The following is a 16,635-nucleotide window of genomic DNA, read 5'->3' as shown; positions in this document are numbered from 1 at the left end:
GAATAGAAATGGTGGGGTTGTACAATTTATCAGAAGAGCGATTCTAGGCCCTTGGGCCTCTTGTTTCTCTTTATAATTTCATTTCCCTTTCACATATCATGCTGAAACTTGCTGTGTAGCTTCTTTGTGGGTCACTCTAGATCATACTGCAATTTTGATCCATTTCGACCTTTTTTCCAGGAGTTTTGCCCCTTTATTTGGAAATAATTATTATATGGAGGGTACATAATTTGTCCACCTTACGCCTCCCACAGTTTTCAAGTGAGAGCCTTCTTATTATGTGGAGTGTTTGTATGGGTATTGAAGATGTGCATGTAGGATGGATTTTGATTTTCTACAATTTTTGAGAAAATTACAGGTTGTTGAACTTTTAGTCTATTTGGAAATTAATATTCTATGGAGGGTACATAATTTGTTCGCCCTACTCCTCCCACAGTTTTCAAGTGAGGACCTTCTTATTTTGTGGAGTGTTTGTATGGGTATTGAAGATTTGCATTTGAGATGGATTTTGATTTTCTACAATTTTTGAGAAAATTGCAGGTTGTTGAACTTGGTCTATTTGGAAATTAATATTCTATGGAGGGTACATAATTTGTCCGCCCAACTCCTCCCACAGTTTTCAAGTGAGGACCATCTTATTTTGTGGAGTGTTTGTATGGGTATTGAAGATGTGAATCTGGGGAAGGATTTTGATTTTCTGCCATTTTTGAAAAAATTACAGGTTGTTGAACTTGGTCCATTTTGAGGAAATCTAGATTTTTAAGTTAAGACCCTTTGTTCATATGAAAGTTTGTCACAGCCTCATGATGGCTGATAATACCTGAAGCAAAGTTATACAAATTATAGCACAAGAAAAACACCCTATGTAAGCATTTCACGGGCGTATTATGTACCATTTGCGGTACTCTTGTTCATTTATGGTTTGAAAGGAAGTCGGCCATAATGATAGTTTGTCCTGAAACAAGCAAGACTTTCAGTCAGAGTGATGACCACAAAAATCTTTATAAATTCAACTTCATCGCACAAAATCATTAGGAAAGCCCTTTGCTTTTCAACTTTCTGTGTCACCATGCTGATCATCATTGCGTAAGGCAGGTGTTGGGTGTCATATTTTAAAATGACTTGTTAATCTCAAATGTATATATATATATATATATATATATATATAGGATCTCCCATGGTTTGTGGCTGGATATGATTATTATCCAATGAGTTGTGTGTTTTCTATCCCCGAGTCTTGGGGATATATCCAACCACAAACCATGGGAGATTCTTTTTTTCATATATCTTATCTTAACAGACCCAGTATTCTGTTGTTTACCTAAATCCAAACTACATCTGTAACATTACGCCGCTACATAATAGTTCGTTGGGAAATATAAATAAGAATTAATATTGCTTGTCACAATGTTTAATTCATAAAAGATCATTTTTAAATGAGAAAAGCATTTGCATTTTAGAACGTTTTACTTTGAAATTGTGTGATTATTCATGAATATGTCAGTCATCCGAATCTGTGTCATAGATGATGCATGGTCTTCGTTTGGGTGTTCAGTGTTGATGATGAATGTTCCACCATGTATATCATCATTCAGAGAATTTATGTTTCCTGTGACATGGAGGGTCGTGAAGCTTTCATTGTTAGATGTGCTTGTGCAAGAGGGGGTGACAATAAAACGGTTTTCATTTGAAGTTTTAGAAAAACGATTTCAGTTATGTCATCTAATGTGGGTTTATTTTTTTAAAAATGTATTCTTGTTTCATTGATCATTGAAAATATTTTACGATCGATACAGAACACGATCAGGGGTTGTATGCACCGCCGAGCTGCAGGCTGTTTCACGTTTTTGAGATGATAACAAGGCTACATAATGACAGGCCTGTTCCCTCCATTGTAACTAATTACTTCACATATGAATTCATTGTTTTCAAATTTTGAAGAATTTAACAACATCTGTGCCACTTCCATCAATTTTCACAATTTTTAAAGTAATTCCGTCTCCCTGATTCAGTCGCTATGCACATTACGTCACCCAGCGTAGGAACACATACTTTAATTGGGATATGGATAATTTATCGTATGAGTGATATCCACTGAATAAAGGGGTAAATATGTGATATATATATAAGTAGTGAGCAACCATTGTAAAATCTTTGACTGGTGTATGAAGTGGTATGTGATCAAATCTACTGAGAAGCTCTGGTTGTTGAAGTCTGATATATTTCTCACTATTCTCCTGGTGTGTACTGAAAGGCAGATCAGTTCATGGTTGGTTGCCGTAAATTTGATTGAAGTTATCGTGAGGAATCCCTTACTTCATATCTGTAGACAGAAACATGTCCTTGATTTCCTCCAATCCACAATGTATTCTGGAACAGGTTCAGTGACAGAAGTTGATAGTTTTCTGTGAGGAGATATGTCAGGAATTCTCCATGTTTGTCTACCAGGTACACACACTTTTCACCACTGATCAGAATGTTACAGAGAGCATCACAACTGATGCCGCAGGGTGAGAACTTCGCTTCTGAGTTAGGACCATTGAATCGAAATTTTAGCTTTCCAGAAGAGGAGAGAGCACAGATATGCCCTTTGCTCACTGATGTGCGGTTAATGACACAAATATCGTGATTGTGATTTTCAGTTATTCTGTAAGGGAACAGAAACAAAGGTGTTTTTCCGTCTTCCTCGTACTGATAAATCTTTTTGGTCTTTCCAGTGTTGGAGAGCACTATCACCACACTTTTCTGTGGATGGTATTTGGTGTACAGGTCTTCACTGAATGCCTTTTTGTCAATGGCAGTGAGAAGTAGGCTCCCTGCTGCTGTTGAGCAAATTCCAACGGGAAACAATGGAGATATGTTAGCTAATCTGGTATATATGTTTGATGAAAGTTCATCGTTAGCATTCATTGGTGACATTGTCATAACGCTTTGGTTGACATGACATGTATAAATATGCATTCCATTGCGCAGAGTTATAAAGTCTTCGGGAATTGGAGCAGATGGTTTGAACACAAAGGTTGCCAGGGAATTTCTATTTCCGATGTCTAGGAGACTGCTATCTGAGGATCGGAATTCTCTCAACCAAGCTTGAGTGGCAGATGTAGGAGAGATCCACTTGACGCTATTTTCCCCACTTTTTGACTGAAATAATTTTGTAAATGTAATATTGTCATACGTCAAAGATATTTCTCCAATCATGGACTTCAACCTGTTTTCATTATGGCTTTTTCCCTGAAACTCATTCTTTTGTAAAGTGACAGTATCCTCAATATCAGGAACATGGAATACTTCTCTTTTTAGCCGGAGTAGTTGTGATATGTTTCTGTATTCAGTTCCTTCCAATGTGTGTATGCCAGATTCAAACCATGTTAAATAAGTTTCTATTTCTTTTTCTTTTATATCCAGCTTTCTGTCATTCTCTTCTTTAAAAGTTCTGCAGATGTTAACCAGTTGATCAGAAATCCTGTGTATATTTTCTACGAGATCTGCAGTGTGCGTTAGAATTTCCCCTTCTCTTGCGGTGATGAGCTGCTCATTTTGCTCTTTCAAAGACTTGATTTTCTGTATTTCCGCTTGCAACAGAGGGACTCGTTTGTGTCTTATTACATCAAGTTGTTCTTTAAGCTCGGATCTCAGACATTTAACAATCTTCTCTGTCCTGCTCCAGCTGTGGAAGGTGTGATCCCTCCGTCCACAGGTCAGGCATATCTTCTCTTGACAATCCATGCAGAACATGTCCTGCGTATCACCATGCTTGTCACAGAGATCAGGAAATATCTGTTCCTTCTCGTCTTCATTCTGTGCCATTGTCTTCAATGACTGAATCATGTTCTCAGTTCTGGGTTTTCCTCCATATTTGTTCTGACATTAAATTTTTGATATGTATATAAACACATTTGTTGAAACAAAATTATGATTGCTGTCACTTTCACCTAATATTTATTTTCATGATTTTCCTTCCTATATGCTTTTACAAATTTCCCATTTTCCAATTTGAGGGATAAATGGTGACCAGACATTTCCTGTTAGTCTTTGTAATTCACACAGTTGAGTATTTTTGTTGATAGTATATCTAATTTTGTTGATTGTTTATTTATTTACTCTTCATTAATAAATGTTATTTGAGGGTCATCTCATTTCATTTGTATTCACAATATTTGTATGTATGCACATGTAATTTATTTTTGTTGATAACTTTTTTATCCTGATATGTCATGTAGAGAAAATGTTTTAGATATAATCTTTTGATATTTTTTTTTTTCATTCCTGAGCAAACAAACTGAGAGCTTACTGTATAATGATTTTAATTTGCTCCTAATTATATACAGTTTTCTGAAATCTGTTGTTGCACAGCTTTAAAATCTGATGTGACAAAACTATTTTGGACACAAGAAAATTAGAAAACTGGGAGATCATAGGAGAATCCTCAGACTCCAGCAAAACTTGAGGGGGAGGGGGATGAAATCTTGAAGCATTTCAATAGCTCATCATTGTGGGGAAAATTCTTAGTATTTCAATAGCTCATCATTGTGGGGAAAATTCTTAGTATTTCAATAGCTCATCATTGTGGTTGTGATAATTGTTTGATAAACTGATACAATAAGGGAAAGAGTTGGGGGGGGGGGGGGGGGGGGTTGACTGCAAGGTGCATGATGTTGAAGCAATAGTTCATGTCACTCAATTTTACCCATGTCTGCAGGAAACAAAACTGCTGATTTTTTATTTGCTTTGTCTTTTGGGGTAATATGAGTGATGCAAACACACCTGTGTATAATTACTGAGTCTGTACTTTGTAAGTGACAACTCTCCAATCATATCTCAAAGCCATGCTTATGAAGGAAATTGTGTGTTAATTGTGTTACCTGATTGGCTCTTCAGTCAACATCAGCTTTCCGAGTTTGATATCAATGAACAGAAAGGTGTGTGTTTATAATGACTGTTAGTAAAATGTCAGCCTAGATTATTTCGTGGTGAAAAGCTTGTTTTGATAGATTACTGATGATGATGATAGCCAGAGAATACTGTTTACGTTTGTGTAAAGTTGATGTGTGATTTACTTTCAGACCCAATACAGGACTTTCCCAGTTTGATGAGGAAAAGACTGATCTCCTACACAGATATAGCCCAATATCAGCGGAAAAAGCAGGTGAACTCACTGTCTAAATACAATACTTTTCCTAAATCTGTGTCCAGTCATCTTCACTATAGCCAAGGGTGCAACAACAGGGCGATAACTTGTGCTATACAGAAATGTTCCTGAAACGTACAGGGCTATGTAGTTGTATTGTGGGGGGGAAATCGTATTTGTATATCATTATCTACTAACGCTATGAAGTGTTAAATGGTGTATGTGTAAATCTGCTTGACAAACTTTTGTTTCTCAAATGATTATTAATTAATTTTCTTTGATATTACATAAGCCTGCAATTTTTTTTAGATCACTTGTGTCACTCAGGTGACCTATTGTATTTGGTATGAGTCCGGCGTCATGTGTCGTCCATGTGTGTTAACATTTGAACATTTTTAACTTCTTCTTGATAAGTACCATTCCAATTCTTTTCAAATTTGGTATAATGAAGCATATTTGGGACAAGGCGGACATAAATTGTAAATTTCATGACCCCTGAGGCCTTGCGGATGGGGCAAAAACTGCCCAAAATTGACCATTTTTTAAAAAAAATCTTCTCTACAACCAAACATGTGAAAGAAAAACTAAATGCATGGTGGTGTAGAGCAGGATGGCCTCGACCAAAATTGTAAATTTTCATGATTCACGGGATAGAGGTTCTGACCCCAGGGCAGGGCCAAACTTGGTATATGTAGTGTTTATGTGTAAAACATTTAAATATTATTTAAATTAACATCTTTTTTTGGTGCTATTGATACTGAATTGAAAATAAACGGATTTTTAGAAGGAATAGGTAGTCCTTTACCAAAATTGTAAATTTGATGATCCAAGGGGTAGGGGTTATGGCATTAGGTTGCATGGGGCCAAAATGGTTAGTTATTAAATGCGTAGAACATTTTTAACTTCCTGATAACTACCTTTCCAATTCCTTTCAATTTTGGTATGAAGCATCTTTGGGACAAGGGGGACATAAATTGTAAATTTCAGGACTCCTTCACCATTGGGGCCTTAGGGATGGGGCAAAAACTGCCCAAAATTGGCTAATTTTCAAACATCTTCTACAAGCAATTCCATGGGGATTCGGGTTAGAATAGATCCTCAGTACTCCCTTGCTTGTCATAAGAGGTTACTAAATGGGGCGGTCCTTCGGATGAGACCGCAAAAACCAAGGTCCCGTGTCACAGCAGGTGTGACACGATAAAGATCCCTCCCTGCTTAATGGCCATAAGCGCCGAGCATAGGCCTAAATTTTGCAGCCCTTCACCAGCATTGGTGACATTTCCATATGAGTGAAATATTCTCAAGAGGGATGAATCTTCTACAAGCACATGGCAATGTAGAGCAGGAAGACCTCTACCGAAATTGTAAATTTCATGATCCTCGGGGTAGAAGTTTTTTACCCCAGGTGGGGGCCAAACTTGATATATAGTGTTTATGTGTAAAACACTTAAATAACTTCTTAAGTGTTATTGATACTAAATTAAAACTAAATGAATATTTAGACAGAGCAAATAGTACTTTACCAAATTTGTACATTTGATGATCCAAGGGATAGGGGTTTGGTATTAGGTTGGGGCCAAAATGGTCAGTTATTGAATGTATATAAAGCTTCTTTTGGACAAGAGGGACATAAATTGTAAATTTCAGGATTCCTGCACCCCTGGGGCCTTAAGAGCAGGGTAAAACTACCATAAATTGACGAATTTTCAAAAATTTTCTCCGCAGTCACACATTTATGTAAGAAAAATTAAATGCAGGGTGATGTAGAGTAAGAAGGCCTCTACAAAAATTGTAAATTTTATGATCCCTGGAGTAGAAATTCTGAACCCAGTGTGGAGCCAAAACTTAGTATTATATAGTATAGATGTGTAAAACATTTAAATAATATTTTCTTTAATGTATTTGATACTAAATTGAAACTAAATAGATATTTAGAAGGAGTAGGTCGACCTTAACAAAAATTGTAAATTTCATGATCCCAGGTGTAGGGGTTTTGGTATCAGGGCAAGGCAAAAATCATTATAGTGATTATTGTCTTTATCATTTGAAAGACTTCTTTTGCTGTTATGGTATATACCGGTAGACTAACTGCATATTTAAGAAAAGCATGAAAGGATGTACCAAATTATGAATTTTGCAACCTTAAGGTTTTGAGTGTAGGACAAGTCCAAATTAGTCATATCGTGTCAATGTTACATATATTATGTAAAGTCTTTCAATATAAGCACTTTTGAGGGCATTGAAGTTTTAAGAACACATCTTAAACTGTTGCTAAATATTAGAATTTAGCTTAGATATGCAGAATAGGATTTCATAGCCCCTGACACTAGTGATACTTTGAAGTAATACTCACGTGACCGATAATGCCTGTGCAGGCGCGCCCCGGCCTCTTGTTTAAAATTCTACTTCTCCTGAGACCCTGTAGACATAACAACACGTTATATAAAGTGGATGATGACGTGGTTAGCGCTCATGTCGGATGATGACGTGATTAGCGCTCATGTCGGATGATGACGTGGTTAGCGCTCATGTCGGATGATGACGTGGTTAGCGCTCATGTTTAATTCTCACTCAACTTATACCGCACTTGAATATATATATATATCAAGATAACCACCATAATCTGGAAAACACAGCTCTTATAACATCGCTCATCATCAACAGATACCTTCACCACACTATAGAACACAATCAAGTCACATAAATGTGCATGATATAACTATACAATAAGATTTACGAAATCATAATGACATGTCTTTATCACCAACACAGTTCTTATAACATCGTCCATCATTTATGACATCATCCATAGTCACATAATAAACATATGAAAATCACATTACTAAGAATGCATAATATAACTCATGTGATAATACAAAATCCTATGCACAGTCCCATCAAAAACGAAAAATTTATGTGTGTACTGGTTGAACGCCAACACGTCGAATGACAAATTCTTGCCTATAACCCATGAACCCGCCAAAAAAGGCACGACAAAGCGCCATCTGCAGTGTCTCATATCAGGAGAAAATAATTCTACTCTAATTCATCAATTCAAACGAATAGAATTATATTGCCTTTTTACCCTGGCACTAGTGATACTTTGAACTAATACTCACGTGACCGATAATGCCTGTGCAGGGCCTCTTGTTTAAAATTCTACTACCTTTTTACCCCATAAGTTTGCTTTGTGTAGTGTTTATGTATCCCCTTTTGTAAAGGTAAATGAAAATGTAAAACTTTATAAAATCAAGCCCACCTGGTCAAAAACTGGCACGGGGAATTTGTTTTATAATGCGTAAAACTTAAGATTAATTCTTACTGAAGGTGCTGATCGATACACAGCGTTACTTTGATGGCAGCATGGTAAAACCTCGCAAACTAAATGACAGCTTTATATGAGGAGATGCTTACTGTGGGGCAGTTCTAGGCCTCTCTGCTATAGATGTATAATAACAAACTAAATGACAGCTTTATATGAGGAGATGCTTACTGTGGGGCAGTTCTAGGCCTCTCTGCTATAAATGTATAATAACAAACTAAATGACAGCTTTATATGAGGAGATGCTTACTGTGGGGCAGTTCTAGGCCTCTCTGCTATAGATGTATAATAACAAACTAAATGACAGCTTTATATGAGGAGATGCTTACTATGGGGCAGTTCTAGGCCTCTCTGCTATAGATGTATAATAACAAACTCAACTGAAACTTGGTATATAGATACATCATGAGAATTTCCAGGTCCCGTTCTTGATTGATTTTGGTTTAATAATTGTTGGCAGATTTGTGCCCCTTGGACTTAAAACATTTCTTACAGTTCAGTTTCTGCTCAGTATCTCAATCAAGTATGGACATTTTGAATTGAATATATCACGAGCATACACAAGATTGTATTTGGGTTATGTCACTTATTTTTTGACACTTGGAAAGTTTTAAACAATTCCGTGCTCATTATCTCAGTCCTACATGGACAATGTGGATTGAATTTTGGATTTGGATACTTCTCAAGAATACACAGGACTGGTCAAGTTACTCTAGGGCTCTGGTCAGGTGATTTTTGGCAGAGTTATATCACTTGGACTGGAAAATTTTAAACAATTCAGTTTCCACTCATTATCTCAAGGACATGAACATTTTGAATTTAGTATATTAACATCATGAGAATACACAGATGAAGTTAGTACTATAAGGTTCCTGTCATGGAGACTGAAAAAAAAAATTTCAAACAATTCATTTTCTGTCCATTATGTCAGTCATACATGGACATGGAAGGGTAATTAGAGATGTTTGTTTTTGGTTCTGGTCAAATGATTTTTTATCAGAGTTTAGTTACTTTATAGGCTTTGAATTTTTTTTGTTTTAAAAATTCACAGTTTCTGTTCATCATCTTGGTCACAATGCACAATTTGAATTAAAATTTGGGATATAGATATATCGTGAGAATACACAGGTCAAGTGTTCTGTTCAAATACTCACTTTTACAATTAAGGTATCATTCTCTGTTTCTCATAATTAAGGTATTCCATGTATAATGAAAGGATAATGAACAATTTTGAAGGATTTAGATCAACATAAAAGTTTATTCTTAAATAATGATGAAAGTGAAGCAGATGAAATTCACATGACTGGTAAATTATTAGAAGTTGACCTTTTTGCACTGAAGACTTTTTGGAGGAGTTGTCTGCGCTTTGTAAAAATAAGAAAAATCTAATTTTCTAAGAATGTGTGTGGTCAATGATTAATTTTATTTCATATTTTCATAAAAAGATAGTGTACGTAACTTTCTACCAAGAGATTAGTATGAAAAAATAATAATACATGTTTTTCCCATATACGCTGTACTTCATTGTTAATTCTAGGTGAAATAAATCAAGCAGTAAACAAAATTTTGAAAATTCCTACAGTGGGTTATTTCTATTTGATGAACCCTTCAAAATGATACCATGATTACAAATATTCCACCATCCATTTATTAGATATGAAATATGGTCATTATACATTGAATACCCTAAGTGATTATCAATCATTATTTGAACAGTAACACTCCCATAACCTATAAGCAGTTCTTTTAATTTCAAAAGTAATTTACGTGGGTTGAGATTTGACACTTACTATAGGCCTACATCTTATCAACCAGTAGCTTCGCAAGTCCCGCGTGTTTCGCCTAGCTCTTGTTTATGGACATTGTGATCTCTCAGGTAAATTGTAGTTTGTGTCAGAGTTTTATCTTAATTGCTCCATTTTTACACCGTACGCTTTTTATTACTGGACGCTATATGCTGCAATGTTTACCTTCTGTGCACATGCATCTGAATACTGAAGGAAGACTCCTTTTATTGTATGGACCATCAAAAAGTATTAATGTATTTGATAAAACAAGAATTTTCGACTTTAGAAATGTTCATAAAATAATTCGTAAAATTGTCGTTTCATGTTTTTTGTGCAAATTAAGCTGTAGTGTTTCTCTAAGCCAATTTACAATGAAATTTTATACAATGATTAACTTGAAGAAGACCCCTATTGATTTTAAGGTCAAGACTAAGGTCACAAATTCATACATGAAATAGCTTCCAGATGATAACTTTAGTTTGCAAAGTTTGTGCAATGACACTGGAAGGTAATGAATCCCTATAACATAAGAGATCTCTAATGAGTTTGAGATCAAAAGGTGAATGGTCAAGGTCACAATTTGTATGAGGTTTTGAATAGTTTTACACTGTAAAATGAGCCCACCCACCCCTCGGTTTCTTTACAACCGGTGACCGAGCCAAGTGTTTCTTTTCAAGACCAAGGGTTTATGTTTTTGAAAGATTAATAATAAAGTTTAATCATATAGAGTTAAAAGTTTATACATGCCAACTGAGATTTAATGAAGAAATTGATGTAAACCTACAAACCAGAGATTCTTTTTTTTTTATGAATTTAACCAGAATCAATGAAAGAGTTAATAAAACACAACTAACCTGATGTCACTCTATTTTTCAAGTTGCAAGTTAAATCAGCATGATTTTTATTTACTTTCTTTTATTGAAAATTGCGATGATTGATGCTAAACAACAAAATCTGTGCCTTAATTAACCATAAATGCATTTATTTATAAACATTTTAGAGATTGGGTTTTAATGAAATGATGTGTCTACTCAATGCAAGTGAGCTTTTCTGATAGAAATTTGTCTGTTGTCTGTCGGCATAAACTTTTCACATTTTTATACGACCGTCTTTAGACGGGACGTATTATGGTACAGCGATGTCTGTACGTCCGTCCGTCCATTCGGGGTTTTCTCTTTATAATTTCATTTCCCTTTCACATATCATGCTGAAACTTGCTGTGTAGCTTCTTTGTGGGTCACTCTGGATCATACTGCAATTTTGATCCATTTCGACCCTTTTTTCCAGGAGTTTTGCCCCTTTATTTGGAAATAATTATTATATGGAGGGTACATAATTTGTCCACCCTACTCCTCCCACAGTTTTCAAGTGAGAGCCTTCTTATTATGTGGAGTGTTTGTATGGGTATTGAAGATGTGCATGTGGGATGGATTTTGATTTTCTGCAATATTTGAGAAAATTACAGGTTGTTGAACTTAGTCTATTTAGAAATTAATATTCTATGAAGGGTACATAATTTGTCTGCCCAACTCCTCCCACAGTTTTCAAGTGAGGACCTTCTTATTTTGTGGAGTGTTTGTATAGGTACTGAAGATGTGCATCTGGTGAAGGATTTTGATTTTCTTCCATTTTTGAAAAATTGCAGGTTGTTGAACTTGGTCCATTTTGAGGAAATCTCAATTTTTAAGCTAAGACCCTTTGTTGATATGAAAGTCTGTCACAGGCTCATGATGGCTGATACTACTTGAAGCAAAGTTATACAAATTATATAGCACAAGAAAAACACCCTACGTAAGCATTTCACGGGCGTATTATATACCGTTTGCGGTACTCTTGTTATACCCCCCGCAAACGAAGTTTTGGGGGGTATACTGGAATCACTTTATCCGTCCGTTTGTCCGTAGACGCAATTTGTCCGAAGTTTATTTCTAATACCGCTGGACATATTTCATTCAAACTTTATTCACATCTTCTATATATACTAATGTCATTTATTTACTGACAAAATCAATGACAAAGTAAAGTTGGCATAACATAATGATCTTTAACAAAGTGAATATAAACTAAAGACTAGAAGAGTTGACCAGGGATTTGCAATCATACAGCCTAAAATGTGCCAAATAGTATTCATTGTTTATATTAAGCATATTTTTAATATTTCATGTACTGCTGTACTGTAGAATATACACTTCTGCATTCACATTGATAGATAATGTGAAAATATCCAATGTGCTTGCATTAAATATTTCCCATCATCTTATATGCCCCACGGGGGGTATTAGTCCCATTAGGACAGTTCTAGTTATTTTCTCTTCCAGAAACACTGTGCCAATTTCAATCAAACCTGACACAAATCATACTTAGGTGAAGGGCTTTCAAGTTTGTTCAAATGAAGGTCCATGCCTTCCTCAAAGGGGAGATAATCATGAAAATGCAAAACTATGGGGGGTCATTTTAAAATCTTCTCAAGAACCACTGGACCAGAAAAGGTGAAATTTACATGAAAGCTTCCTGACCATGCAAGTGAAGATTCAAGTTTGTAAAAATCATGACCCCAGGGGGTAGGGTGGGGTCACAATAGGGGAACTAACTTTTATATGCAAATGTATAGGGAATCAAACTTGGCACAAAGCATCCTTAGATGACATTTGTTAATATGAAAGGTCATACTCGTCTTCAAGGGCATATGATAATTAATAAATTTGTAGTCAAGTTTGATAAGTAATGAATTTTTTAGTTTTTACCTTTGAAAAGTTTTTCTGAACCAAGCTGCATGTATGATAGTCTTACTCAAACTTGTTTATTGCTATTGTGAGGAACTGCTGCTCAGGTGAGTGATATGGCCCATGGGCCTCTTGTTTATTGCTAGGAACTGCTGCTTAGGTGAGTGATGTGGCCCATAGGCTTCTTGTTTGTTGCTAGGAACTGCTGTTTAGGTGAGTGATATGGCCCATGGGCCTCTTGTTTATTGCTAGGAACTGCTGCTCAGGTGAGTGATGTGGCCCATGGGCCTCTTGTTTGTGAAGTTGTGGGGGTGGAGGGTCGTTATCATGGGTCTCTTCATCTGCATTTTACTAGGCACCCCCCCACCCCCACTTATTCTCTCAATAAGGGGGAACAAAAAAATCTCTGAATTTGCTTGTTTGTAAGCGAGAGATTGCTTAAATATTTGAAGTACTGGTTACTGAACGTAGCTGTGTGTACATGATAGATTTGACCATTTTACATTCAGAAGAAAGGACAGGTGGTTGAACAATTTTTATTACCAAATTACTAAGATAAAGACATAGACAGAAAAACACAGCAGTGCAATAACAAGTACATTGCTATAAGTATTACACTGTGAATACTATACATATATTTGTAACTCCTTCAAAAACAATAAATATTCGTGAACAGATCAGTGCTAATGGAATCTGTTTAGTTTGCTCCTAAAGAGGTACAGTTAATATATACACGAAGTATTGTACAGTATATCAAAGTGTTTAAAGTTACCATGTACTACAGAGTGTTACAAAGTATTCAATGTACTACAGCGTGTTGCAAATAATCAGTCAATCACAAGTATGTACAACAGCTACAAATAACCTGAATTGATCTAACATCACCAGGGGAAAAAGATATATTGGTTATTTTGTCAGTTGTGATAATAAGCATGCAATAATCACTCTATTAATTAGTCGTCCCAATTAATAGTGTGGTGTGTAGATGAAAACTTTGAAATAAGAAAGTGTGATTGATTTAAAGACTCCTTGAATGAGAACATTGATCTTGATGGTGTAAAGCAATCAAGTAAAAGAGCTAGATAAAATTGATGTAACAGATATTTTGATAATTCAGTTGAGAACACAAAATAATGGAGAAGTTTAGAAAGGTCCACTTATTTTTCTTTTAATTATTATCCAGTCCAAAGTATAGATGAGTAGAGTGCTCTTAAAGGAAAATACAATCATTATTAGGCCCTGCACCAGCTACTGAAGCATTCTTTAGCATTGTTTATATTGATTGAGCCAATTAACACATTTTCTATCCAATGTTGGTTGTCCCAATGTAAACTTAATTGGACAGAAAAACAACACATGTCAGGGGTTTTATGGTGAAAATTTGAATGATGCTTAACTAATGGTAGAGAAATTAAAAGTGGTCGATTTTGAAATATTTGGCAGTAGGGAGGGGTATAGCCTATCTTAATACTGCGTTCATTTGATCAATTTACATGTACCTACACTCAACTATATTAAAAACAAAGATTAAATTCATTTAAGCTATTTGGAATTTAAAATAAATCCATGGTTGAATTTGTATTATTGTTTTGTTTTCAATGATAGGATGGTCTAAAAGTTACTATTTACAAAAAACAACACCCCAAAAAAAAACGTTATTTACATATTTAAGTGTGCAATAGCAGTAGGGGTGATGTATAAGCAGAAACAGTTAGTGTATAAACATGACCTCAGTCTTTTGAATGAGCCTATACTATGATGTTTATTTTCCTTTGAAACCATGAACCAGCCTGTGAATGTTAATTTACTGTACAAATGATAGTTATTTGAAAATACATAAAGCTCCACATTATAAGTTGGGTAAGGACATACGAAGAAACTTGTCAATATATCGGTACATAGCTCGAGTTCAAAACAAACTACCAAACAACAGTCAAATCTAACTACATGAGAAAAATGTTTCTTTTGCTGCTACAGAAATGGGTGTAAATCGTTACTACGGCCAATCATCTGTTGACTCTCTGCTCGGTCTTGCTAAGATTCTAGTTAAATTGGCCTTGGAAGATTTATCTAGAGGTAAAATCCCTCATCAATGTTTCCACCTGACTGAATACTCGCCATCATTTCTTCATGTGTTCACTTCTTTATCAGAACAGTATTGATTCTACCTCCTGAGGGTAATCGGGGAGAAAAAATAAATTAGCACTTTTTCCTGGCCATTTATGCTGCATAGTAATGAGTGCCCCTCTCGTAATGGAGAGAGAGACTTGGGTCCGTAATCAGCCCTTGGGGTCTGCTGGTGCCAATTCCAAGTCCTTGAAAAGTAGTCCTTTGCACGTACATAGACTTTGAAATTATAAGATTTTTCAGTCATCAAGACCTTATGAAAATTTGGGTTATAGAGGACTTTGTGATCTTGATTATAGTCTTTTGCTGGAGAAGAGTGAAAAATAGCCAATTTTGTCTGATTGATTTCAGAATCCGCATGGAAAGAACAGTATGAGGAGTCCAAGGACCACTGCATGCACGGCAGAGGGTGCAAGCACGGACGCTCCTGCAAAGGTACAGGAGGGGGAGGATTTTGGGAGGTTGCACACGATGCATGATTGGTTGTTGTACTTGCACTGCTGCTTCACAAATTCTTCACATTTATCATCTGCTGAAAATAGAGCAGTGAAAAAAAATCAGTTTAGTCTATTGAATGCTTCACACATTGTACATATCTTATGTTTGATTTCATTGCATATGATTTATAAAGTGAGAATATTGGGATTTTAAACATATCTTATGTTTTATTTCATTTATTTACATGTAATTTATAGAGTATTGGGATTTTAAGAGTATCCAGTGTGAAATGTGTGTGTAAATGATATGATATTTTTTTAATTTTTTTTTTTTGGTGTTTAGTGGGCAGCCGGTGCTACAGGATACACCTGTTATGTGGAAACATCCTGAGTCACATGTCAACCTTAGAGACTACTTTAAGTAGCAATTCTCAAAAGTTAGGGTTAAGGTAATGCAAATATTTTATGCATAATCTATTACATAAATAAAAACTGCTTTATAAAAATGAAATGGGCAGTGTCACTACACGATAAAGCAGCACAGGTATGTCTAGATTTTTCAACTTGTTTAATTTTTCAGCAAATCCGAGTCCAGTATCCGGGTAGTGAGAGTGAAGCTCAACAATGGAGAGCGGGTGGTGGGGGTTCGATATCCAGCGGTGCTGGTGCCTCACGTGGAGAAGATTATGAAAGAGAAGTGTGAGGCAGAGCAGCTTATTCTACAGGCTGTAAGCAGCACCTCTTGTCCAGCTATACACTATGTAAAGCCTGGGTCTTTCAATTTTCGAAATATTTTTACAACTAGAAAATGATTGAATATTTGTCCAAGAAAAATGGTATTCCCCCCTAAAACTGCTTCTGACAGGTCTGTAATTAACAAGCTGTTTGACTGTTTTGAAATCAATTTGTCAAATAATTTGAATCAATGTAGCAAAAACAATACTGGTTTAGCCTATTCACCTTAATACATGTACGTGTAATGAATTTATTCCAAAGTCTCTTTCAATTTGGACAAAACAAAAAGCAAATAAACCCCACATGGAGAAAAAAAATGCTGAGACAATATTTGACCAGAAATGAAAGACCTCGTCTACTGTTTGCAAGTGCA

At 35.7% G+C, this 16,635-nt stretch overlaps 2 protein-coding genes across 4 annotated transcripts in view; one reads left to right on the top strand and one right to left on the bottom strand.

Moving 5' to 3' along the window:
• The window catches only part of LOC125657799 (uncharacterized), a 74,600-nt gene that overhangs the window by 55,842 nt on the left and 2,123 nt on the right, over window positions 1-16,635 (top strand). For 2 of the 3 annotated variants that reach the window (XM_056148750.1, XM_056148751.1), the window contains exons 27-30: window positions 5,067-5,149; window positions 15,442-15,525; window positions 15,871-15,976; window positions 16,108-16,288. In XM_056148750.1, coding sequence (XP_056004725.1) covers window positions 5,067-5,149; window positions 15,442-15,525; window positions 15,871-15,976; window positions 16,108-16,288 — 454 coding nt within the window. The remainder of the gene's footprint in view (window positions 1-5,066; window positions 5,150-15,441; window positions 15,526-15,870; window positions 15,977-16,107; window positions 16,289-16,635) is intronic. The other variant, XM_056148752.1, reaches the window with a different exon arrangement.
• Window positions 2,910-16,635, bottom strand: part of LOC125657800 (acetylcholinesterase-like) — a 49,093-nt gene continuing 35,367 nt past the window's right edge. The window contains exons 4-5 of the mRNA XM_056148757.1: window positions 7,485-7,550; window positions 2,910-3,864 (exon numbers count right to left, since the gene is read on the bottom strand). Of these exons, the coding sequence (XP_056004732.1) occupies window positions 7,534-7,550 (17 nt within the window). The 3' untranslated portion in view covers window positions 2,910-3,864; window positions 7,485-7,533. The remainder of the gene's footprint in view (window positions 3,865-7,484; window positions 7,551-16,635) is intronic.

The sequence above is a fragment of the Ostrea edulis genome, chromosome 9 (assembly GCF_947568905.1).
Source record: "Ostrea edulis chromosome 9, xbOstEdul1.1, whole genome shotgun sequence".
NCBI lineage: Eukaryota > Metazoa > Mollusca > Bivalvia > Ostreida > Ostreidae > Ostrea > Ostrea edulis.
This window is presented reverse-complemented; position numbering and strand designations above follow the sequence as displayed.